The following is a 26,729-nucleotide window of genomic DNA, read 5'->3' as shown; positions in this document are numbered from 1 at the left end:
ACAAACCTATTCAATTTTGAAGTATTAGTCGATTGAGGCGAACATTTCTCGCGTCCTATCGCCGCGAGTTCCAATTAGCGACTGGGGCTTGTCGCTCGAGTGGCGGTGACGTCACGCGGCGCTTTCATGCGCCTTCAATAACTACCCTCTCGACGGTACCTTCAATAGCCGGCCACTCCACCTGGCCTTCATTAGGGACCTCCTCAATGTACACGCGAACTGTTGAAAAGGCGACGCGAACCTACTAATTTTAAAATGCAAGTTTTAACGAGAAAACTTGTTTAGCTAATAACCGGGGACCTCTCGTCGCTGTCATACTCGTGCCTACTTTGACAGCGGCAGTGGTAATTGTTTGATTTAATTTTTTAAATTATTACGAGCTGACAGTCGAACAAAGCGACTCCGCGTCTTTTGTTTCGGCCGGTCGCGCCATAGACAAATCTTATTATGGAAATATTTTCAAATTAAAAACGCGCTCCGCTCCCGCATTATGCGTCTCGACTGTCATCATTGTCTATGGATTCTTTTTGTTCGTCCTCGCATGTCGAGGTTTTTCGACCACCGTTTCGGTTATTTTTTCTCTTTTTGTTTTTTTTTTATTCTAGCTGTCCCGAGCGTGAATGGAGTGCTTTGTTTGTGCGTGTTTTATTATTAATTAGTGGGGATTCTTTGTTCGTGGTAATTATTGTCTTAATAAGCAGTTCCTGCCCGAATGTGGAGTGTCGAAGGAATTGTCAGAGGGCCGGGTTATTTAAATGGGTTGGAAGGATTTTGTAATTTAAAACAGGTTATAGTTAAGATTGTCAGATATTTATGAATAATGATCATTCGTACCGTCGTTAGAAACAGTAACATTATTTATCATAATGTCAATTTGTTAAAAACCATAAGTATAGAACTAATTGGCTCTAGAACTGTTATACTGACAATCTAGTAAGGCTATTTCTAAATAACCTTAAGTGAAATCAGAACACACCTTCTATTTTGCCAAAATATCCTATAGTAAATTCAATCTACATTTAAATTGCCTATGTTTTCTACTAACTTTAAACATTTCTTCATAATAAAGCTTAACATTATCATTTTCTTCATAGTTTTTATTCCAATATTTATTCCCGTTATCAACGGTGTCGGACATTATTAATTAATATGTTCATCAACCAAACCAACCGTGTCCACTTCCATGTAGAACAATTAAAAAATCCAAAACGTCTTGTTAATTAAGCTTTACGTATTCACAACTGTATTATTGCATCTTATTACGTTACTCGCACCTGCGTTCTTCTTCTTTCAATATTTTTATGGAATCCATATAATAATTAACTCATTCCTGTATTTTTTCTTCCAATTAGTCAATATTGCTTTACCGTGAAACTTGTAGTTAACTTAAAGTAAAAAATGTATATAATTAAAGTAATAGGAAATGGGAAAAATAAAACAGAAATCATGAATGCATACCATAAGGACTATATTGGAACCTCTCATATCAGTACTCCATAAGCTCACTTTTCAAATGAGAACGCTAGTCTCCTGATCACAACTCCTTTCCTGACCACTTATCATATCTTTCGTAATTGAACATGTAAATATAAAAAAAAAAAATTTGAACAGTGCGAGGTCCTTTCGGAGCGCAAAAATGATTCTCGACAGGCGTAAGGCTTGAAGCTTGAAGCGAAAAAAAGAATTGCGTTCGCAGATTGAAGTAAAAACACCATAATTAATTTACGCCTACGTGTCGCCCGCGATCTCGTCGTTTATTTCGCATAATAAAGTGGTGAAAAGAAGATCCTGTTTAATTAGAGGTGAGACACTCTGGCACGGAAGTGCGACGCGGCTGAATGGCCCTCGTTGGACGCCATTTTGCATAATTGGGCGGCGGAGGGTAGAACGAAATTTATACGACCCCGGCGCCAATTTACTTGCTAATGACGCGTCGTCTTCCCATAGAAAGCCTGCCTGGTTTTTGTTGGTGCTGCGTTATTCTCTGTATATATTTGTGGCTGCTTCCCGGTTGTCCTTTTTTAACCGAAAACCCCGAGGGATAAAGGTTTTTTGGATTGCTTTTTAGGGTGTTGTGTGGACTTACAGTTTTGTTTGTTTGTGTGAGCTCGTTTAGATAACTAGATTTGAGGCTAAGCGTCCAACGACGATTTCAAACATTTTTGGTAGCAATTTGAAAATTATTAATTAAATTTCAACCAATTCCAAAATGCATATATTACTGATCATCTTATCAACAATGCGGTGAAATATAGCCAGCAAAACTCCCAACTTCCCAGTCCAAATAATATGAAAATTTATACAGTAATTTCAAACTTCATCCAATTTTCCAAATATACTGTAGTCTTAAGAAAAGATAAACATTTCTTGATCATTGATACGCTATTCACTTATATCGTTTCAACAGATTCTGTTCTGTTAACTAACAAATCTTATCTAGATCTAGTCAAACTATTTTACCTAGAATCCATAGAACTGGATAAGCTAATGAGATAGCTGTCACGATCTACACCTCGTCTGATCGTCTTGTAAATCAATTGCATATTGACAGCCGTTCGTCTTCAATTTACCTATCTGATTTATCTATTTCTCGTTCTTCGCGTTTTTTGTTATTTATAGCAACTGATTACATTTTTCCACGTAAGGCTTTTGCACGGTGTTTATTTGATTTAAGTTTTTGCTTTCGATGTTTATTACGTCTTTCTGTAGTTTCTGCTCAGTCCAGTTATTTTAGGTTTACTAAGTTTCTAGTGTGTATTTGTCTTTATGTAGGCAATGCGATAAACATTTTTTCAAATAAAAAATATTTATTCAAAATACATTAATTATAGAACTCTTTCTAATGTTACCCAGTTTATCACAGCTTCGAATGCTACTTGATCTATGAAGACCAAGCGAAACAAGAAAAATAGGCTCGATAAGCATGCATCTTGTTAAAATTAAGAATAAATGTTCTCATCAAAGTACTTAATCAATTAATTATAGAAAAGTTGGAGTTACGTCAAACTACGAGTAATTTTATTCTACGTCGTCAATTTCATAAAAAGATTTCTTACAAAAATTAAACACAATTTTACTTTTATCTCTACTTATTATTAAAGCTCCTTCATCATTCTGTGGTTCTCTTCATCTTTCAATTTCTTCACCTTTTCAAACATTTCCAGTCCACCCTTGTTGACCAAGTTTACCTAACGCATCGTATGTCCGTCGTATCATAAGGCACACACTCCAAGCACTTTTCACTCCCACGACCGGACACCGCCCCTCGGGCGTACTCGAGGCCTCTACCGTCGTAATGAATGACCAGTTAGTCAAGTAACTCCGTCAATTGTGTTAACCGCTTTGGTTATACTTTATAAGTTCGTTCAACGATGCGATAAAGTTTGATTGTGGCGCTAATTGTTTTGTTGTGGGTATTGGGTGGTTTTGTTGTTTATCTGATTTTGGTTTGAGTGGATTTTATTGATTGGCGCACGCGTCTATTGTCAGAAGGTTTATGTTTATTGTAGAGATACAGGTCGCGCATTAAAGTAAATACGAGTATCTATAATTATACTTTAGGATTAACTTGAGCTTCAAAGTTTTGTAGAGGCTCAATCGAAAAAACAAGCTACATTACGCTTTAAAGATACTTAGTTAGGAAGAAAATAAATTATAAACAAAATTAGTGTACGACTTTAATTTTAAATAAGATCATCTATCATGGATGTCGCCTCTATATATCCGAGATACAATGATTACGCGATTTATATCTTAGTACCTGTCCTAGGAATACGTCGCTTATTAAATGTTGATGTAATGATAAGAATCGTTTGTAGAATATACGTATATAATTTACTACGAGTGTGAATGTAAATAGAAGATTCTGTATCTTATTTCTTAGTTCTTACAAGTATTTAAATACGTTACATTAAGTATATTTCGTATGATGGCAAAACCAACATTTCTTTTTTCTACTTAATTTTGCCTATCTATCTCTCTCTCTTTGTCTAGTCTCATCTTGAACGTTGTAGATAAAGTTTGACTATACAGTCATGCAAAGAAAACACGAGAAAATGACTACTCGTGATACCAAATCTACTTTAAACTTTAACATACCTCAAAAAGTGCATACGAATTACGAACAGAGCTGCACTATGTAACTAGTCTAATAATACAATCCAGAAAACTAATCTACATGTCGTCTATTCCAGACGGGGAAGATGGGTCTGCCCGCCGGCGGCAGCTTGTCCCTGTTTTGTCCCGGGGGAGACCTGGGGCAACCCCCGCCCGCGCATATGGGCATCCCGCCACCCTATCAGCTGGATTCTAAACTAGGTGAGTGAGCTTAAAACTATGATAAACTTACTGATAATGTATGATTTTAGACTATAATTGTCGTGGATTTGTACATTTTACTATGTAACGGTATGTGGTTTTTAATTTATTTATTGCCAATATGTTTTAATTATTATAATGATTTAGTGCTTTCCTGGTAATTGATTTGCCAAAAAGCAATATTTTAAAAATTGTTATCTTACTGTAGGATGGTGAATTACCTAGTGTTATTTATAATGATAGATAGAGTTAATATATAATGATAAAATACTTAATATGTTTTAGTATATGAAATGATAATAAAATTATTGAAAATACATTTTTATATGTAAATTTTATATTAAATTTATAAGTAAAAGGTGGAAAACGAAACACCCTTATAATTTTATGTCAATATTTTAGAACTTATAGAAACAGTAAGCGAGTGAGCAAGCATATTAAGTTATGTACCGTTACCGTATTAGTTTATTTTATGTCTGTAACTAAAAATCCTGTCTAAATAAAAAGTATACTTTCAGCGGCGGGGCTCGCGCGGACCCCCATGTACCCCTTCCCCGGGGGTACGTACCCGTACCCCATGCTCAGTCCGGAGATGTCGCAAGTTGCTGCTTCGTGGTAAGTTATTTATAAACGCACTTTTATTTTGTACTTATAGTGACTTATCAACAGGTGTGATGACTTACAAGCATAAAGGTGTACCAATGAGTACACGCGATTCAGAAGTCATTCCTAGTCGTGACTGTCAATATAAATTATATGTTTACAAATCAAATAATGTATTATCGTAACGAATTACGTTATAATTATAAATGTAAATGTAACTTAATTGTAGTCAACCTATTCTAGTGATTTTCTGTTACGGTACCGCTAAGCCAGAATTAATTAACAATTAGGTATATCAGTCGGTTTATGCTTCGATATTTGTAAGGCTCGATATTTCTAAGGATCACACTAGCCAACTACGGGTTGATGCATTTCTTATTAGGTCGTCATTAAAAGTTGACACGTAAAAAACAGTATGCAGAAAACTGAGAATCGATTCTTTGACAGTCGGTTCATAAGGTAATGATGATTTTTTGTGCATAACTAATTACCGACTGTATTTTAGGCATACTCCGAGCATGTACCCCATATCGTCAGCGGCGAGCGGCTTCCGGAGTCCTTACCCCACCTCGCTGCCAATCAGCACTTCTAGTCTATCGAGGTAAGACTGCCATACATCATGATTCTCGTCGGGTTGAGTGTGTAGGAAAAGTAACTGAACAAATGAGTTTAAGGATATTTTTTATCTATTCCACATGGAACAAGTGAGATAGTAAATTTCAAGGGTAACATTTTAGTGAGATAGTAACGTGTAAGGGTAACACAAAAAGATACTAAAGGGAATAACTTAGGGACAGTAGTGTTACACCACATGTGACAGGTGTTATTCATTGTGGTAATGTAGCATCCACCTGATGTTAAGTAATTGCAACACATGGACAATGGACATCTTCAAACGATTCTCAATAGCAACACTAAGGTTTAAGGAACGATTCTTGTAAATGTGAAGATATAAAGTAAGGACAAGCCTTCCATACTACAATACAACAACGCTAACACTGCTGTTATAAAGCAGAAAACTATTTTTATTAAAATTTGCCCTCACAATATAAAAGGTTTTTTAATTTTATTTTATTCTTGTCCCATAGTGAACTGTACCGATTTTCCCCAACGCTGGGCGGCGGGCTGGGCTTAGGGTTGGGCCCAGCGCTGGTGCCCCCTCCCCCCTCCAAGGCAGACCTGTTCACGCACCATTCAAGGTAAGTCCATTGACACAAAAAATAATAAAGTATGTTTTTTTATAATATAGGAGTAGCAGACGAACATGCAGTCCACCTGATGGTAAGTGGCCTCTGCCGCCCATAGACATTTGTAATCAACCCCAGATAGGAGTAGATATTTCTATCTGAGGTCGGCCACAGATGCGCCGCTACCCGTGAGGACTAAGCTGAAACGTCTCGGAAGAGTATATTACCCTTACCATACCCTTCAAACCAGAACACAGCAGCGCCTAACACTGCTGTTATGAGGCAGAAATAGGTGTGGCGACGGTGCCGCCGGATTCTAAACACAATTTTTATTTACATATTTTTTGTTATAAGATTAAAAATTTCATCAATGAAAGCCCTTTTAGTAGACAACTAGAATTTAGAGAGTTGAAATCGAAGGTAGTCGTAATTCATGACGAAACATTTAGTGTAATAAAACCTACTAGCATTTAGAAAATTTAACACAATACGAACAATAACAATGAGCAATAAAATAATAAACACCCAAAATACATCGCACGCGCTAACAACCGCTTAGCGCTCTAATTTGAACGTCTAATAACATATTAGAGTTCATATCAATAACGTTCGCGATAACTCTATTGTAGCATGTAGAGCATGTAGAGCAAGTCACACCCTTATCGATGTTATCACAGCCACCCCTTGATCGCTGATAAGCCTGCAGTACAATTGACAGATGTGTTTTTAAAAGCATTAGGGGATTTTTTTTGAGCAACGATTATTTTTTCGATTTTTTTAAATAGTAACGCTTGGGTGGTTAATAAAAATTTTACTTAAAATATGTGTAAATAGATTAGAGTAGCATTTTTCAGAATTAAAAATAAATGCGTTCATTTTAAAACATAGTTATGACAATGCAGAATAATATAGCGTTTTTTCCATGAGAATTATGTTTTTGTGTGTATTTTTTTATTAAATTGTTTTTTTTTATATTAGCTATTTGGCCTCTATCTTCTTCGCCTGTTTCGGCCTCATCTGTCGTTAGAAATATGAGTGTTAATTTTGAAAACTAATCCTTTGAGGAAAAAATAGTTTTCAAAATAAAAAGGAGAAATTTAACTATTGTTTTTTAAGTTATTAATTTATTAATAATTTTGTCTTTTAAGAAGATTAATGTTAAGAACCATAAAAAAACAATAATAAAGTAAACGAAATATTTGGATAGAAAATATTTCGTTGTCTGCTAGAGAGAAATATTTTCTAGGCAAATAATAAACATGAAGTAAACAACAATGACATAAAGGAGTGACAGTTAAAAATGTAAAATCAAATCGTACAAGTTTGATAAGTTGTCGCGGTCCGTTCCATCGCGTGTGCAGCGCTCGTAACGGCGTCGGGTTTCGAGGATCGGTCACAACACAACACTCGCTGATAAATAACGTGCTGTGATCAAGTGGCGAGTTAATTGTGACCCACACTGACTGATTACATATTTTCGTTGGTCAATTTATTTTCAATTTTAACATTTTCAAGTTTCCTAAATAAATAAGATAAAAGTGTCGTCTATGTGTCGCGTATCTTTAAAGTATGGTGATAATACACTGTATCGAAAGAAGGCCATTTGTAATAATTTTGTCTGCCAGAATTCGGAATTTGACATTTTTTCTCGGCAAATAATAAATATAACATAAAGGAACGACCGTTAAAATACAAAATCAAATCGTACAAGTTTGATAAGTTGTCGCGGTCCGTTCCATCGCGTGTGCAGCGCTCGTAACGGCGTCGGGTTTCGAGGATCGGTCACAACACTCGCTGATTAATAAGGTGCTGTGATCAAGTGGCGAGTTGATTGTGACCCACACTGACTATCATATTGTCATTAAAAATTGATTAATTTATTTTTTATTGGCAATTTAATTTTAACTTTTTGTAAAGGTAATTTATTTATCATTTTCACTTTGTAGGCTTTTTAAAGAAATGAGAAAAAGTCTTTACATGTCTTGTAGACTAATAATGCAACTATCTAAATAAAACCATTTAATGAAGATAAAAAAATAAAAAATAAAAATTCCAATCTCGTAAAGTTTTGAACTATGGTAGTAAGTACTTCAAAAAGACTTTTCAGAGGTGTGACGAATTTTTGAAAAAGATATATCTCGTATACATAAATTTATCACAATAAAATAACGACTACATATTGTTAAATACAAATTCTTATGCACATAATTCTTTAAAAAATAAAAACAAGTCCAAAATATGTTATGTGAGTTAGCCCTTTCTTGGGCAACAATAAACAGTTAAGAACAAGGCTATATTTGTAACGTTACACCTTTCAACACGTCCCGGCCAGCGCTTCTCCGCACACCAATGTGGCCACAGTAACAGCGGATGTGCCTGAAAAAATATTAGTTCATGTACTTCATTAATATATATATATATATATATATTATATTTATTTTTTTTTGTATAGGCCAACGGCGGCACTTACAAATTGTCAGTTACAATATTTTCTTAAACTACTACCGGATCGGAACGCGACCTCTACTGAGAAGATCCGGTAAGAAACTCAGTGGGTTTGTCTTTTTTAATTTTAAAAATAATTATTCTCTTTTTTTTTTTTTTTTTTTTTAAATGCCATTATTTTTACATATAATTAATAAAGCATTAGCTCCAGTATCTTGCTTTACATTTATCTAAAAAAAAAGAAGTTTGTTCAGCAAGATACGCTACACTTTGACATTTTCTTACTTAACTAATAATTATGTTATTGATCAGTCCCAAGCTGTTTTATCATTAATATAATCAGAAATTTTATAATAAGCTTTACGACTAAGTTTGCTTTTGATAATAACTTTAAATTTATTAATTGACAAATTTCTGATTTTGATGGGCAGTTTATTATAAAAACGTATACATTGACCCACAAAAGAATTACTTATTTTGTGGAGACGAGTAACATGTGTAGAAAGGTTATGTTTGTTCCTTGTATTTACATTATGCGTGTCACACCGTTTTACAAATTTATCAATATTTTTCCTTACATAAATTAGGTTTTCATATATGTATTGGGATATAACAGTTAGAATATTTATTTCTTTAAATAGTTCTTTTAGTGAAGCTCTTGGAGGCAGGCTGTAGATAGCTCGTATAGCTCTCTTTTGCAATATAAATATATCATTTAGGTGTGACGAGCACCCCCATAGCAATATACCATAAGTCATAATGCTATGAAAGTAACTAAAATAAACTATTCTAGCTGTTTCTATATCTGTTAGAAGTCTAATTTTTTTGACAAAAATATAAAAAAATATATTTTTTTTTTGACAAAAACATAATTTTGTGTCCAAAAAGTTTATATGTGTAACGTTATATCTTTCAACACGTCCCGGCCAGCGCTTCTCCACTTACCATCCGTGGCCACAGTAACAGCGGATATTATGCCTGGAAAATAATCTATGCCTGAAAAAAATCTATAAATTTTAACATCTAGACAAATTATAAGCAGTTGTAGACGTCGAAATCGTTGCAGTTTATGTGTTCTTACTTTTAATTAAAATCATGAAAGCAATTAATACCTATTTAAAAACAAAAAACTTTTTTTGTTTGTTTGGCAAGTTGAATTTCGTATGAGTTTTAAAAAATACCTTTATCAACTGTAAATTGTATTTTGAATGTTATTTCGACAAATAAACAAATCCTATTACGTGTTAGACGTATGTTTAGTAAGGTAAAAAATATAATTTGAGTCGGTCAGCATATCAACACACAACCAATAGTGGCCATAGCGATAGCGGGCAATACAGCAGCGTTATTTTAAATCCTATATGTATCTAACAAAACATATACCAAACCAAAATAAAAAAGAAAAATCTAGGAAATTTAACTCTACAATTTTGATACGCACCTTAGGTCCTTACTTTACTGAAAGACTATATACTACTTAACACTATATACTTTAAAACTATACAGTTTACATGCATTGAAATCCCAACATGCTCAAACAAGTTTCACTTCAAAATTACTCAAAAAACATTAACCGATCAATCCTTTCTTATTCATGTCAATGTCAGAATCTGTTTTTCATTAAAACAAAGTCCTAAAGTTTTTTTATTATTTAACGCTAATTAAGAGAACATGTCACAAACCACCTCACATTTCGGACGTAGGGACGAAAAAACTGTACGTATAATTCGCCCTTTTTAAATTCCGCTCACACTGGGCCCTACGGACCTTTACATAAAAATCCAGGTACAATCATGTAAATAAGCCAGTGGCGGAGAAATTTAATTAAGATGATATATGAGACGCGTCGCGCTAACGGGCACCGTACAGTCGCCAACACAAGCGATTCAGAGATAAAGAAATTGTGACGCCGAATAAAGAAACAACGAAATATGCAAATTATAATGTAACAGTTGTTTGCTGAAAGATAAATTTAGCGTCGAAAGCCACATTTATCACTGCCAGATTGAAAAGGAATCTTTAATCTTTACGTTCGGGTTTCAATTGCTGTGGTGAAATACTTAAATACCAATTTATTATTTGTCCCCAATTGAGTACAAATTAATATGATGTTAACTAATTCCGATTAAAAATATTTTTTTATTCTACGCAAAATTTCATTGACTCTTTTCTCCGTATACTGTGAATACATACTAATGAATGTAAAAAAAAAAATAGTTTTGAGCAGATACCTACAGGTTCCCATTTATCAAAAAAGAAATTCATTCAACGTCTTTTAATTAAAACATAAATATCGCACACAATCCTTAAAACTCATTCCTATTAACTTATCATAAGTATATAAAATTTTCTTCTGAAAGTTAAAATAAAAAAGGCAGAAGTCGACGTAGGAACTCATAAATTACTTTTTCCACTTCGCCCGTCGTTCGGGGAAAGCAAAAATCGTTAAAAATTCGACTAATAAGCCGGTTGAATTTTTGTAACCAATCTGCGAACAGTACTCGGGAATAAATAATTATTGAGTGCGACTGCCCCGTTCGGTGCGCGCGCGCATTGTACCCGAGATTTCTTTCCTTTTTGTTTCCTCCTCGTTTTTCTTTCCTTTTTATAACCATTTCCCATTTTTGAACGCGCATAAAGGAAGTCGTTCGAACTCGTGTATTCCCAGAACTAATTTAGCGTGTAAGAGTCTATATTTGACATTCGAAACTAACAGTTGTATGTCACTGACAATACTTTATAGGTTCTATTTTCGAATTCCGATGTTAAAGGAAGTCGTTATTCAGCATTCCTACTCTCGTTGTGATTATTAATTTAAATCTCATCGCTGATTGGTCGAGGTGTGTTTTTAAGGATTTATTTTTTATTAAGTGGAAATGGTAACTATTAATTTTGGTTGGCAGCGGCCCATTAATAAACTATAATTTATGGGCTTCTATTGTGGTGGTTTATTATTATGTATATTTAAATCGTATTGGTGGTATTCTTTGTGATTCATTTTCGGCACTAGTGCTTTTATTTCTGCATTTTAGCAGTGGTATTAGCGGTTCCTTAGCTGGTTACTACTGCCATATGCATTTGGGTGTTACTATTACAGTATAAAACTGCTGCGATTTGAATAGTGTGATAATATTCCTACTATATGAGGTACTTGTTCTTAAGAGCGGAGAAGCATATGATTCTACTCGGTTAGGACTGTTGTTTAATTAGGGGTCGGTAGAAGTTACAAGTGGACCTTCAGGACCCTTCCCTTAACATATCCATCCAACAACAACGCTGTAGCGTTTATCACTTCTGTTATAATCTATACATCTATACATAAATAAAATTGGAGTGTCTCTTTTTAATATTAAAATAACAGTTTTTTACTATATGCGTATCAATATACATACGTGTATGTACACCAAAATAACATTTTTTTACAATTTTTGTCTGTCTTTCTGTTTGTTCCGGCTAATCTCTGAAATGGCTGGACCGATTTGGACGGGACTTTTATTGGCAGGTAGCTGATGTAATAAGGAGTAACTTAGGCTTACTTATATTTTATGTATGATATTGTTAGATTTCTTTTTAACGCGGGCGAAACCGCGGGGCACAGCTAGTATAACTTATAAGACAAATACGTATCAAGGTGGATTCTCATCTACCAAACCTGAATGATTCTACCTTTAAAACTCCACCTTATTTCCATCTCACCTTTCAACTATACATAAAATAACTGGATTCAAACAACCGTATCTTGTGTGACAGCATAATGGTCACATTTGCGTGTAACTGTCACTCACGGTACAACTGACCGCAGCTGGGCTTCTGTCAATAGATGTGACGTCGAAGCAGCTGATAATTATCTTTTGACCTATAAATCTTTATATTATCTTATCTTATCTTTATATATCTTTAAGTCTTTATTTGTTGTGTAGGTAAATACAATTTTATGTCAGAACTTCAAATAAAATTAATTACACCAAACACTTTTTTCATATCATTTTTTTTATTAATGACTGTGTCTTTTTCTTTTGTAACAAACAAAAATTGAATATTTGAAATAGAAATTTAACTCAATTAAAACCTTATCGAACGATACAATTCCTGTCGTTTCACTGTAATTTTCGTTTTTCCAATTAAAGATTTTTTAAAATGAACAAATTTATTTAAAGACTGTTCAACTTCAGTTAACAGTCATATAATTTTTGGTGACTGTAAAAATTAACGTCCTTCAACACCCAAAAAACTTAAGTCACTTCTACGAAGTCGGTAAATACGTCAACTTGTACAGATACTCATAGGTAAAATGACCACACATGCCGTTTCGAACGGGACTGTTTCTTTGTCTCCGGTCTCTTGTCCTCATGTGTCCTAATGACCCCTAGTGTCCCAGGTATAACAGCAAAGTGCTGCTGTGTTCTGGTTTAAAGGGTGTGGTAAGGGAGACATGCTTTTTCAAGGCATTCCAGCTTAGTCCTCAGGGGTAGCGGCGTATCAATATCCAACCTCAGGCAAGAATGTAATATGATCTAAGGTTGATTATGTCCATGGGCATCAGTAGCCTTACCATCAGATGGACGGCTCGTTTGCTACTCCAGAATTAAAAAAAAGAATTTTAATCAATTACCTAAACACATGAAACTTGAAAATTGAAAGTCAAAAGATTTCATAATTGGAATTATAGAAAAAAATTGTTTATCTGCTTTAACCATCGGCCTTCAGTATAAATAGAAAATTGAAATAGGCAAAAAAAAAACAAATTTGAAAATAGGCAGACAAAAATTTCTTTGCATAAAGCTCACCATTGGATTTACTAACCACCACTAATTAATAGAAATACACGTTTTTTTTAAGTCAAAATCACTTTTCGTCCTGTTTCGAGTCAAAACCATGGTCATACAACATAGCCATAGGTGTAGTTAGTTAGGTGCACCGGAAACCCCGTCTATTCCCATCCGGACGTTGTCTGTGTGTCGTTAACACCTACATTTACATATCGATTCTTGATAACTGTAGACTGCCACTTGTGAAGCGATATGTTAATAATGAATTGATGGTGAATTAATAGAAATGAAAACGATATTAATGGGAACTATATTTAACTATGGGAGTGATATAGAAAATTTGTCTTTCGTTTATAAGATAAAAATATCAAACCAGTACGGAGTCATCCTGATGGTATGTGATCACTGCCACGTAGAGATCTGTAAGCATTGTAATTGAGTGGTAGAACCCTTTGTGGTAAGACTCCGGCGGCACCACCGTCACACCTGTTTCTGCCTAATAATAGCAATGTTAAGCGCTGCTGTGTTCAGGTTTGAAGGGTGTGGTAAGGGAGACATACTTTTTCGATGCTTTCCAGCTTAGTTCTCTGGGATAGTGGCGCGTCTGTGGCCGACCTCAGGTAGGAATATCTAATCCTATCTGGGGTTGATTACAAATGTCATGGGTGGCAGTAGCACATACCATCAGGTGGACTGCATGCTCGTCTGCTACTTCTATATTATAAAAAACAGTTCCATAGCGAACAGGCGTCTATTTGAACCCAATCACAGATTCGTTGCCACTTATAAGAACTATGATAAGCGCCTCATATGCCAGTCAGCAACCACACCTTTCCACCGAAACCCAGTACTGCTTCACGCTAAATACAGCTGTGGTGGTAGTACCATCCGGTGTAACAATATAGCTTCTACCATTATCAAATGACATTTTACTATCACCTGCTGCAATAACTATTATTTCATTCATATAGCGTAGGAAGTAGGACTTGACCGTTGAAAATAATGATTTAAGCATGATTTGCGAGACGGAATTCGCAGGTCGAAGGTCAATTGTATCGGTGAGAATGTAATTTGGACACTTGAAATGTTTGATGAGGTAGTAGAGAAACGCTTTTCTGAATGAATTTAACTGTTAATGGTTGTCATCATTTAGCTATGTGTAAAGTTCAATAGTTTAAGGGCTGACTAAAATACAATAATTTCAGGGCATCATAAAAGGTCATATTTTAAGGTTATCTTTGTTTCACGTCTATTAACTTTTTTAGTTTCTTATAAGTTTAACTTTTAGGAAATCCTTAGCAAAATTAAATTATGAGTTGCTCATTACTGCATTGGTCTACTTACGGTAGAAAACTTACTCAATTCCAGTTTTTTTTTTAAATGGATCTTGGATGAATCTTTACTTTGGATTTGGACTTGAATTACAAGTTCACACAGTTCTTATTTTTACTTCATATGTTTTTCTTTTTCTATAGGTAGTTGATGATTTCAATATCGGGTTAATTAATGCATCGTAATACCGTAATCCGATACGTCAACGTAATTCTAGTTTGTGATCTTGCAAACGCAAAATTTTGATTTCATACTCCATTCACTTGATCACAACAGAAAGAACAAAGTTCTCGACTAAACAGCAATCCCACCCAAATTCCAGGTCCCAGGTGGAGAAGTCCAGCAGTAGCGCTAACGACAAGCCGACAGACGCGAGCAGCACCAACAGCAAGGAGCAGAACAAGAAGCCCCACATCAAGAAACCCCTCAACGCCTTCATGCTCTATATGAAGGAAATGAGAGCCAAGGTGGTCGCCGAGTGCACCTTGAAGGAGTCAGCGGCCATCAACCAAATATTGGGCAGACGGGTGAGTAATCGTCTTATATCGGTATTATATATTACTATTAGAATATATTATATTGACTTGAAATACCCAGCTGTGCACCCCGGTTTCACTCGATAAGTGCTGTTCTGTAAATCGATATATTTGTTTTAAAGCGATTGTTTGTAAAGTTGATATTGTGTTACATTAAGTAAATATCGGTTTAAGGAATATATAAAATTATCGGTCTGGAAGGTAAATACTTTTCGTTGTGCGCAGTTTGAATTTTTATTATAAAATGATCTTATAGAATAGCACTTCTGTTGGCTTACTCAGTACGCCCGTTACCGAAGTTTTGGTCCGTCAAAACAATTTTTTCGTATGTCCAAATGCTTACCGAGTAAAATATTAGCTATTTTACTGTCTTTGTCTCTGTCTATTTTTCTGTCTTTATTCCCGGTCCGTAACAGACATCCGTAAATGTACGGAGGTCGTACGTACAAACTAGACCAAGTACTTTTAACTATGAAATAATTATTAGAATCAAGAAAGAGAATTTCTTTGAAATAACGTATTTATTCAACAATGAACAGTTTCGTATCGTATTACTTATTCGTATTACTGGTCTAATAAAAAAAATATTAGGCCGCATAGAAGAGACGTAAGGCGAGGTCAGAGTGGTTCCAGTATCCAACATTGTGATGCAAATCTTGTGTAATATTTGTGTATATGCATTAACGCCCGATGTCGCTTCTGTCTACTTCGCTATGCGCCACGTTAGAATCATAAGTTTAAAAACAAAGTAAAGATGGTTAAATAATATACGTGTGCATATAATCTATCATGCCTTTGATCTTACACTTAATATTTTAAATGAAGTTTCATGGTTATTTCTACGAATAAAAATGTTTAATGTTGGTGGTAAAATGGCCCTCGCTTTCTTTAAAGTAACATAATAGACTTTCTAGTGTTCAATATTTATCAGGCATAAACTAGCCTTATCAAGATGAAAGAATGCTTTCTTCACATTTCTTGAATATATATATGTGAATACCCATTTAGATAATAAGTTCATTTACGTGAGCGAAGCCGGGGGCGACAGCTGGTTTGATATAATTAATGAAATGTTATTTATTTTAGTCTTAAGATTAATCACAGTTCATATTTTATTTTTTATTAATATGGATGTTTCAGTCAAAAGGCAAGACCAGATTTAAGTATTAAGTCACATATTGGGTAAACGCAATTTCAATACAATGTGCTACAACCCTTATTTCAATCTATAACTATAAATCTCGATGCAAACATCGAAGATTACATTCGTACGAGGTGACGATGACTTTGCAAGCCAATTAAAGATATTCCTAGAATCTAATCGGGAGTTGTTTGAGCTCGTCAGCATAATATAGAAACAATTGTGCGCATTGTTAATCTTGTTAGGAATACGGTCGTGACGCGACGCCCGATCGTGTAAACAATCCGCTTGGCTCGCACCGAAGACAATGAAACGTGTCCAACGCCATATCTCACCATCTACGCTGGACGTATTGAATAATAATAACCCGTAACGCCCCGCTACCGGGAACCCGAACCGTTACGCTTCTCCGAACGATCTCGTTCCTAACAAGACTAGCAACGCTGTCGTGGACCTTCAAGACCGTTGAGCGTCCACGATCCCGACGTACTGTCGAGCCAATGTTCGTAACATGTGCAATATCCTCCTATCATAACGCAGTGGCATTCGTTGAGTCGCGAGGAGCAGGCAAAGTACTATGAGAAAGCGAGACAGGAGAGACAGCTCCATATGCAGCTGTATCCCGGGTGGAGCGCGCGGGACAACTACGGTTACGGTTCCAAAAAGAAAAAGCGGAAAAAGGACCGCGGTCCCGCTGAACTGGGAGGTATTGGATCCTAGAACGAGACCCGACACCAGAGGGGATGGGCTGTCACATCGACGCTTCTGTACACTCGCTTCTCCCGTCCCTCCCGGCCCCGCGAGCGAGCCCCCGCCCCTAACGCCGGAGGCTCGCTCGCGCCCGCGGGGCCTCCTAACACTCGACTAACCGACCGGCTTGCGTCCTCCGACGAGCACCCGTAACCCGTCCCTGTATGTGAGTGTGTGCGTGTTGATCTACCGTGTTAGTGCGGCGGTACTGTGCTAGAAAAGCGGCTGGAACCGTTGCTCCCGGGCCGGTGGCGCCGCGCCGCCTTGCGTGTTCTGTGTACTGTAGTCGTCGAGTGACCGTCACCGTACAGTGTACACCCTACATCCTTTGATCGGAAACTATATTGGTTTGTTATATGTCTAGACGAGGCGCGACGATACCGACCGCAGAATAGGTTCTGTGAGGAACGTCACGATTGGCCATTCTCATTTTGGGACGTAGGATCAAAATTGTCGAGCGGCGCGCTCACGTGGGCTGTTTTTCTAGCACCAGAGTTAGGGACGCGTCGGACGCGAACCTCCGTCGAAGTGCATTTCTCTTTTCTTTCCATATTGCGGCGTGTTTGACGGTTCAGTGGCATGCGCTCGGCCGCGAGGAGCAAGCCAAGTATTACGAGTTGGCGCGGCGGGAGCGCCAGCTGCACATGCAGCTCTATCCCGATTGGTCGTCTAGGGCTAATACGCAAAGGGGCAAGAAGAGGAAACGAAAACAGGAGACAACCGATGGAGGTATTGCCTTTCTCTCCCACCGTCGCCGCTGCCCCCTCCCATCCCGTTCCTACCTCACCACCCGAATCACCTCGCGAACGTAGAACCACTGATGTGCTTACGGCATCACCGAATTTCACAACTCGGTCGCGAGTCCCACATTCCTCACACGTGTTCGGCGACGACCGACGTCTCAGCACATTTCCATGCGCATCGTCCAGTCTCATTAAAAAAATGAGGTCAATTAATGAAGGATTAGCCGTTCGCCGAGACGTCGGTCGTCCGCCCCCCGCACCCCTCCCGCCCGCCGGCGCCCACTTCCATCCCGCGAGAGTTCAATTACTTTGAACTCCGCTCCGAAACAGCCGACCGATGTAGAAATATTGCCGAATGTCTATGGTTGAAGGGGTACAGGTTGTAGACATATATCAGCATTTTTTATTTTATATTTATCGCATTTATTTATTTTTTTGTTTTTACAACGCTATATTATGAGGATACCCTTAAGTAAGTGGCACTCCTTCGAAGGTTGTCCCGGTTTTTGGCTTCCCGTTCTGATCCGAAGCTGCCTGCGAATCCGGGGAGCGTGCATGTAACCAGACAAATGTTTGAACACTTGAGTAATTGCTTTGCAGGGACCGTAGACTTGTGAACTGTTAGGCTGGGACAGCCTTCTCGAGATGTAGCAAGTATGCGAAGGACTAGCGTGAGATACAGAGTGCATGAAAGGCACTGCCCGACAAGACAAGATGAGATCAGGCAGTGAGCCCTTAGAAGGGAGTTCGCCGTATGCAGCCGACTAGATTACATTTTGAACAAGCAACTGCCGACGCTTCTGTCTGCGGTTTTAATTACGTTACTGGCCAAAGAACATTATTTATTTTGATTCCGGAGAACCTATTCTGCTTCAATTTGCTTATGAGCGTCATGTTTATTTGTGATTGTTTTTTATTTCGATAGCAATAGCGTAGTTAGAGTTTATTTTTGGAAGTTTATGCGAGTAGTGCGCTATTTAAAACCAATGTTTTTTCCGTTTTCCCGTTCATTTGTCCCGATCCTTCCTGCATGCGACTAACAGGTTTGAGGGTTTGGTGCATGACGCTTGTTCGTAGTCCTTAGTGTTAGCAGTTATTTTAAGCAGCTTCACATATGATTTACAGTCAATTTATTTCTGCCACCACAGTGACGTCCTTAACGACCTTTGATTTCAAATGCTTACAAAATTAAAATTCACTGACGTCATTTTTTCTGAATATCACCTTTGCAGTCATTGCAGACATAAAGATTGATTTGCCTTCAGAATTTGTTTACTTTGCAATAAACTCCCATAACGATCCGTAATGATTCTGATAGATTTTAATTGCGCCGCAGATTACGATCGATCGAATGATGGATTCTAACCGATTTATGTGTGAAATTTGCAGGAAATAACTTGAAGAAATGCCGGGCGAGGTATGGTCTGGACCAACAAAACCAGTGGTGTAAGCCTTGCAGGTGGGTATTTATACACTTTTCGTTTATTTTTTTCGCTTTCTACAGAATTTTTGAACTCACGAGCGCTGTAACCAAAAGCATCAACTATGCTCTTGGTTACTCATTTTAAAGTCATATTGTTTCTATGTGGAAAGACTTGGCTTTTCTTTTACACTTTATTTTACGGCAAGTCGAAAGAGCCTGGTCGTAACATACTTTTATTTTCACAATAGACACTATTACACTGAATTTTATGTTAAAAATAAGTAGTAGATGTTGTGTTTTTTATTTTGAATACTATTTATTGTTTAAAGAACCTGTTACGCCGTGCTCTTTATTTAGATCTTAGAATATAAGGGCATAGTATTAAAAGCGAAGCAGGCAACGATTCAGAAAATGTGTCTTTTCACAAAGAAATAAAAAATGCGATTGTAGAGTGACACGGAATAGATTTTTTTGAAAGTAGACCGAGTGTGGAGCCGTAGTGGTGTAGGATAGACTAGTGACGCGATGATCACAGAGGGGGCAATCATCTGTCGAAACAAGCTTTCAAAAAAATCTTGACACATTTTCTGAATTACGCTCGCTTTTTTCTTTGACATTTTTATGGATAGAGTTAATTTACGGATAAATGAAGATGTAATTTTACTCACTGAAGTGTTTTTTCCACTCATGATTGCCGCTTCTCACGGATCGATGCTGGATGTCGCTGGCACTATTGGTGATTTGTTATTCAATGGCTCGTTCGTAATACAATTCTATCGCCGATCGCCACTTGACTCGAACTCAACGTTAAATTGGTTTATCCCGTTTCATTGTGTACCTATCCTTGGTAATATCCATTTTCAAATTTATTCCTTCATTGTCGATACTGTTGTTTATTTGATTTGAATTGTTTCATTACTGCCGAATGACAAAATTAAATTCTTATTCATTCCATTTACTTCATTCTTCTATCATTTTAATTGTTTGAAAACCTGACAATATTCTACAATTACAACTATCGTCTCCGATTCATCTGATTTACTTTCAAAATCACAATTACCTATACTTTCATTAACTGTTGCTTCGTCCTTAAACTCATTCATCACCTCTTTATTTTACTTTGTCTTTCTTCTCCAATACTCAAAATTATCATCATACACATCATTATTATCAATCCTTCAATCTTAACAACAATTATTTCTAAACTTCACCTTATCTCTTTTCCTCCATTCAAATCCACAAACATCATTCATTTTCCCCAATTCAAACATTATTTGACCAATCATCATCTTCATCATCAATATCAACTCCCAATTCAACCATTAGCCCCGAGTCAAGTAGCGTGATGGTATCGGGGGGGTTAGGGCTCCTCCGACCAGAGCCGGCGACTCCGCTACCGGCCGCCAGCCTGGTCGGGAGCCCGCCCCAAGAGCCCACATACGTGAACCTCTAGTGTCGGCCAGCCCCCGCCGGACTACCAACGGTCAGTCAACAGGTTTCGTAGGAATCGAGATGGCATTACTTAGCAGTCGCTTGAGCATGACGTTTTTTTGCAAATAATTTTTGTGTTGTGATTTTTTGTGATTAATTTTTCGTTTTTGGATACGTTTAGATTGTGGAAACTGTGACGGTTTCCTAATCCTGTTTTTAGCCTAATTTACCAGACTTTTTTTTCATATGTTTACATTTCTGTTATAGAAATTAGACATGATTTTAGGACCAAACTTTATAATATCAGTGAATGTCGAATTATCTCATTTATATTAGCAAATTCTAAGTTTCTATTTAAATAGTTAACAATTTTCTTATTCATGTTAGATTCATTAGCTTCATTCGTAGATGTGTATGTTTATTAGTTGTGTCGTAAACCTGAAAATGTTCATGTAACGCTGTTTTCAGCATTGTTGACTGTAGTTTTTATTTGCTTCTTGTTTTGATTGATTTTAGTTGATTCTTCAATTCCGAAATGGAATTTGACATTCAGCATGAGTGTTTTTTTTGATGTCATCTATTCTCAGATTTTCTACTTAACAATTTCCTCGCATGTTTTAAGTTAACATAACGATCGTTTTATTATTTTGTTGTTGTTTTTTTTTATTTCATTGTATGGATTTCAGGATTTTCATATTAAGTTACATCACGTGAAAAGTAGTTTCATGTATTTAATGTAATTTAAATTATTTAAGTGATATATTCCTTATTATAGGCATTTGTTTCATAAATTCTTATCATTTTTATTTTCGTTGTTAATAAGATGAATTATCTTTGATAGTTTTAGTTTCATATTCCTTAATTTGTGTTAGTATAGGTACTTATTTTATTTGTACGAATATTAGATTTTTTATTATTTTTAATAATATATTTTAATTTGATTAAAACTACAATTCATTTTCAAATAATCATTTTATTTAGATCCAAATCTTGATCTTTAGTACTTCACTTATTTCTATTTATTAGCCTGAATATTATGTTCTATCACTATTGACCGACTTAGTTACAAAGAAAACGATGAAACGTTTAACTTATTAGTTATTTTCTTAGGTGTGACGAACTTCAAATTTAATTGTATCCCTAAAAACACCATCATATAATATTTACAGGCGGAAGAAGAAATGCGTGCGGTATATGGAGGCACTAGCGGCCGCGTCCGGGAGCATGCCGCTCCCGCCGGAGACGCCCCAATCGCCTTGCTCCGACGAAAACGTTAAGCTCGAGGAGTTATCGGACGCTTCCAGCGACGAGGACACGGCACTTTCAGCTTCCAGTCCCGGAGGCCTGAGCGCCCTCTCCTCCCTCGCGTCCCCCGCGTCCGACCCTCCCCCCCGCAACCCCGTCGGCACCAACCCCCGCGACGCAAACAACCCCCTCTCCGTCAACCAGCTGACGTCACAGTCCTGGCCTCGCACGGCGGCGCGGCGACACGAGGTCATCTTCGTCTCGTAGTGACCATTGAGGGTACACCCTGTCCTTATTTTAACTCGCGAGGACGTTTACCGAGCTAGAATGTCGACAGAGCGTATCCCCGTACGTGATGTGTTCGTGAAGTGACGGAACAATGACTTTGAACCGATTTCGACGAATCCTCGGCGGTTTTTATCGGGTGCTAAAAACACGGGTTTTTCGGTCTGGCGTCGGGCGTACCGGCGCTCGTTGGAGAATTATTGTATGCTCGTTTCGTATGGCCTAATGTCACCGAGCGCGCGGTACGCCCGCCCCCAGCCCCTACTGTGAGAACATTGTAAATTTTTCTAAAACGTAATTTATTGTAGTAAACACCTAACTTTAATACCGATTGTACCTTTAAGTCCCGATGATACAGTCAACGTTGTTAATGATCTCAAAATCGTGAGCCACATTCGAGTCATTTAAGCATTTTAAGCCCATACACTTGTTGCCCACTATGTAAAAGTAAAATGTAATGAATTGTATATGACTAGTCACAATTTTTCGTGCCATTTCTTAAGCAATGCTTCTGACCTTGTAGCGAAAATGGACTTGCAGATTTCCTCTGTGTAACCCCGTCAACTCAGACTATAAAAAGATAGACAGAACCTCGCAGAAATGCTTTGAAGCACAATTTCGCAACTTTTTATGTAATGTCGAATCCTATTTCCCACTAAATGACATATTACAGCATTTATATTTTCTTCAACTTTTATATAATAACATAAAGGCTCGTTGTATTAAACCTTTCAAATGTGGTAGAATTAATTCTTTCGATCGGAAAGGTATCACCACCACACATATTTCTAGGGTTTCGTTGGAACAGTGTAGATGGTAGCTGACTTACATATGAGGAGACTATTTTAGTCCTCAGGACTATCCACGCATCTGTAATCGGCTTCAGCTGAAACCCCTTTTCTAAATAGAGTTAGTTACAGATGTCCATGGGTTGCAATGACCACTTACCATCTGATGGAAAGCACGCTCATATACTCTTTCCACTTTTTTTTCCAAAAAGTACTTGATATTGTACAGGAGGCTTTGTCTATCTTTTTTGGTCTGTTTGTGAAATTTTGGGATGTGGCCCGTGGCGATATAGTCATAATTTTAACCCATGTTTTAATCTACACTTGTATTATAACCAAACGTGGACTAGATCGAGTCAAAGACTTAGTTAAAATATTAAAATAGAAAGGTTTGACTGCTGTGGTACCACTGTCACATAAATTTCTGTTTAACAGTAGTGTTAAGCGCTGCTGTGTTTTGTATAGAAGGTGTAAGAGATACTTATATGAGGCGTTTCAACTTAGTCCTTAAAAGTAGCAACTCATCTGTCGCCAATCTCAGATAGGATCCTATCTGGGGTTGATTACAGATGTCCATGCATTAGCCGTATACCATCAAATGGACTGCATGGTTATTTGCTACTTAAAAAAAATCAGTTTCACGTCACCATTTCTATATCAATATGTTATCTATAGTCATAGTGCGATTGACTCCTATTGCTCTCTTAAGAACGTTATCCGTATAACCTCAGTTTTCTAACTCGGCCTGCACCAGTCGAAGGTTCCACTTAGTTTAGATTTTGTTTAGTACTTTCCCTTCGTGTGGCGTGTAAAGTAATGTGTTAAGGCGGTGCGAAGGGGATTCTGTTTTTCCGTTGTGCGGAATTGTTAGACTGTCGTAGAATAGATTAGACATGTTGTATGAGATGATGTACTTGACCTGACGATCAGAAAAATAATTTGGTTAAAAAATATGGATTGATTTTTTTTAAAGGACATCCTGTATAAGCTCGTTTTAATATGTTTTTGACGTTACAATTAAAAATAATTTGGTTAAAAAATATGGATTGATTTTTTTTAACGGACATCCTGTATAAGCTCGTTTTAATATGTTTTTGACGTTACAATTAAAAATAATTTGGTTAAAAAATATGGATTGATTTTTTTTCATTTTTAAAGGACATCCTGTATAAGCTCGTTTTAATTTGACGTTATAATTGTTTGATTGAAGTGTTTTCCCGTTGAATTATGTATTTTTGTTTCAAGCAATTTGTTGTCTCTATTTTTTGTTAAAATGTATCCCCCTATATAAAGGTCACTTGTACAACATCCCCCTGTATATGTGTAAGTACACACGGTGTAAATGTATAAAGCTTAGGTATAATTTAACTGTGTCATACTAGATAATAAGTGTACTATTCTACTTATATACATATATACATTATTGCTATGAAAAGAAGTTTAAATAAAAATATTAGTTGATTACCGACTCAAAATTACATCGGCTATATACATATCGTATTGTTTCATCGTTTTTGTAAGATGACGACCCCCAGAGTATATAAAACTCAATATTGTAAATAAATTTGTATTTCACGAATGGATATTTAGAACTTTTGGTATAAAAATGAATATTGCATTTATTATTATAAAAATAAATATTAGTGCCCTCTGAATGTTCTGGATGGTTTGTTTTGTCCATAGGCAAAGTAATGAATTAGACTCCTAAACACATCAGTCATATAGATCTTATGTGACACGCTTACAAATTTTGGTATTTTTATGTAGCAGACAATCGGCGTAGAGCAATTAATTATCTGTTGACAGACTATAAATGTAATTTTTAAAGTTATGACCTATTCTACATCTATTTCTTTACTTCGTCTGTGGTTTGTCCAACGCATCATTTTGTTAATTACTTTTATTGTTATTATTAAGAATTTTAACATTGTTAAATGCAATATCAAACCATGACTTATAAAATTGTGCTCGGTGATTGAAATATTAGAATTTTAAATTAATGATATATCAACGATTACATTTAATGCTTGACAGAAAGATTTCATAAGAATAATAATAAATTTTAACCATTTTTTCCAAATATATAATAATATTAATCAATGGCATGATTTTGCATGGATTTCTAACTTATTTTGTGCAATACTGAATAATATGGGTACTGTATAGTTAGATTGTCCATAAAATTTGTGTTAAGACGTTTTAAGGTATCGAAATTATATAAAATTTTGTTTGTTTTTTTATTCAAAAGGAGATTTTTTTTGTCTTTTCCAATATTATTTGTTTTGCTTTCGGAGTAGTAAGCGAACGCGTGCCAAAACCATCTTGAACTGACGCTAAATTATGGTTGTATTGGACTACAGACCAAGATAATTTGGTCGGTAAGTCTATGGTCAAACTTGTATGGTTTATGTTACGGTCGGACACGACCAACGTAATCTTGATCTGTGGTCTGGTCGCATTAGCGCTTAAAACAGATTGTCGGATAACAGACGAATGGTTAATTATACATAACCTGTGCCAAATTTAACTATTAAATTGGTATTTTTGGATACCAGACACCTCTGAAAGGTTTATGTTGATAGATTTTATAGGTTGTTTTTATTGTTAAGAGGGTAAAGACAGCGGCTCCTATGAGCCCGTTATTTTTTTGTAGGGAAAATTTGTCAAATTAGAAAACTCAATTATTAGGTCTGGGCCCATCTTGTGTTCAGTTGAACGAATATTATTTTAATAAACAACTTAAAATTGTATGTATTGTTTCATTTCCCTGAGATTTATTAAAAAAAATATTGGTGGTGGATTAGTGTCGGAAATACTATTGTACATTGCCTATCTGTACCCGAATCTCATTTAATTTTATGAATTGAATCAAAGAAAGGACATAACTGATTAATGTTGATATAGAACTAATAGCCAAGATAGATTTTGTTTTCCTTAAGAGCGTAATTTAAGAGTAGGTAAGTACATCGCTGGCTACCTGTTATAGTTTAAGTACTTCTTATGAATACATAAACAGAACAGTTTACGTGTTATGTTTATTTTGATAGACCAAATAAATATAGAACTAAATATTAAGTGCATCCGTTAAACCGCAAGTGCTTAATTTAAGAGGACATCGCTGGAGGACTACCCTGTCTATTTAAAATATTTTTTTGTAGAAACGAAAACTGAACAAATTATGAATTATATTTATTTATGTAGAACAAATATAGAACTAATTATGTAGTGCTTTGGTTAAGCAATAGGGCATGGTCAATCGCTGGGTACAGATAGGCTTGTACATTGACGGATTATTGTGGTATGAAATACAAACATTACCCATTATTTAACAAGTATTGCATGATTATTTTGTTTCTTTCGCGCTTCAATAGATAGAAACAAATATACTTTATTCTTACAAATTTGAATTTGGGAATTCAAAGGAAACGGTCTTAACTTTAATACAATTTTCAAATGTAGTATGTTATGAACAAATTCCCTGCGTTATATTTCAGTTGAAACATCAAAATGAGTAAAATATATATAAGAAAAGTTACTGTCATAAAATTATTCTTACCATCTGAATTTTGAATTAAATTATTATACTTTAATATTTGATGTAGCTTATATAGTCTACGTGATAATATAACTTGTTTATTCGATTAAAAACATGAAAATAAAACATCAGCATGAGATTACATTGTTTATTTGTGACAATGCATAATAAAGAACAGACACATTTAGAAAAAAGTTGT

General features: G+C 36.1%; 1 protein-coding gene across 8 annotated transcripts in view; it reads left to right on the top strand.

Annotated features, from left to right (window-relative positions):
- pan (transcription factor pangolin) overlaps positions 1–25,745 on the top strand; it is a 192,467-nt gene extending 166,722 nt beyond the window's left edge. For 2 of the 8 annotated variants that reach the window (XM_073089952.1, XM_073089955.1), the window contains 9 exons: positions 4,194–4,317; positions 4,836–4,932; positions 5,426–5,521; positions 6,009–6,119; positions 14,976–15,180; positions 17,656–17,809; positions 19,213–19,282; positions 20,573–20,729; positions 21,847–21,985. In XM_073089952.1, coding sequence (XP_072946053.1) covers positions 4,194–4,317; positions 4,836–4,932; positions 5,426–5,521; positions 6,009–6,119; positions 14,976–15,180; positions 17,656–17,809; positions 19,213–19,282; positions 20,573–20,699 — 984 coding nt within the window. In that variant the 3' untranslated portion in view covers positions 20,700–20,729; positions 21,847–21,985. Of the gene's footprint in view, positions 1–4,193; positions 4,318–4,835; positions 4,933–5,425; positions 5,522–6,008; positions 6,120–14,975; positions 15,181–16,870; positions 17,037–17,655; positions 17,810–19,212; positions 19,283–20,572; positions 20,730–21,846 lie in introns of all 8 variants that reach the window. The other 6 variants (XM_073089951.1, XM_073089954.1, XM_073089949.1 and 3 more) reach the window with 3 other exon arrangements.
- The last annotated feature ends 984 nt before the right edge of the window (positions 25,746–26,729 follow it).

Source organism: Epargyreus clarus, unplaced genomic scaffold (assembly GCF_041222505.1).
Source record: "Epargyreus clarus isolate Ecla_fem2 unplaced genomic scaffold, WU_Ecla_fem_2.2 ptg000031l, whole genome shotgun sequence".
Taxonomy (NCBI): Eukaryota; Metazoa; Arthropoda; class Insecta; order Lepidoptera; family Hesperiidae; genus Epargyreus; species Epargyreus clarus.
This window is presented reverse-complemented; position numbering and strand designations above follow the sequence as displayed.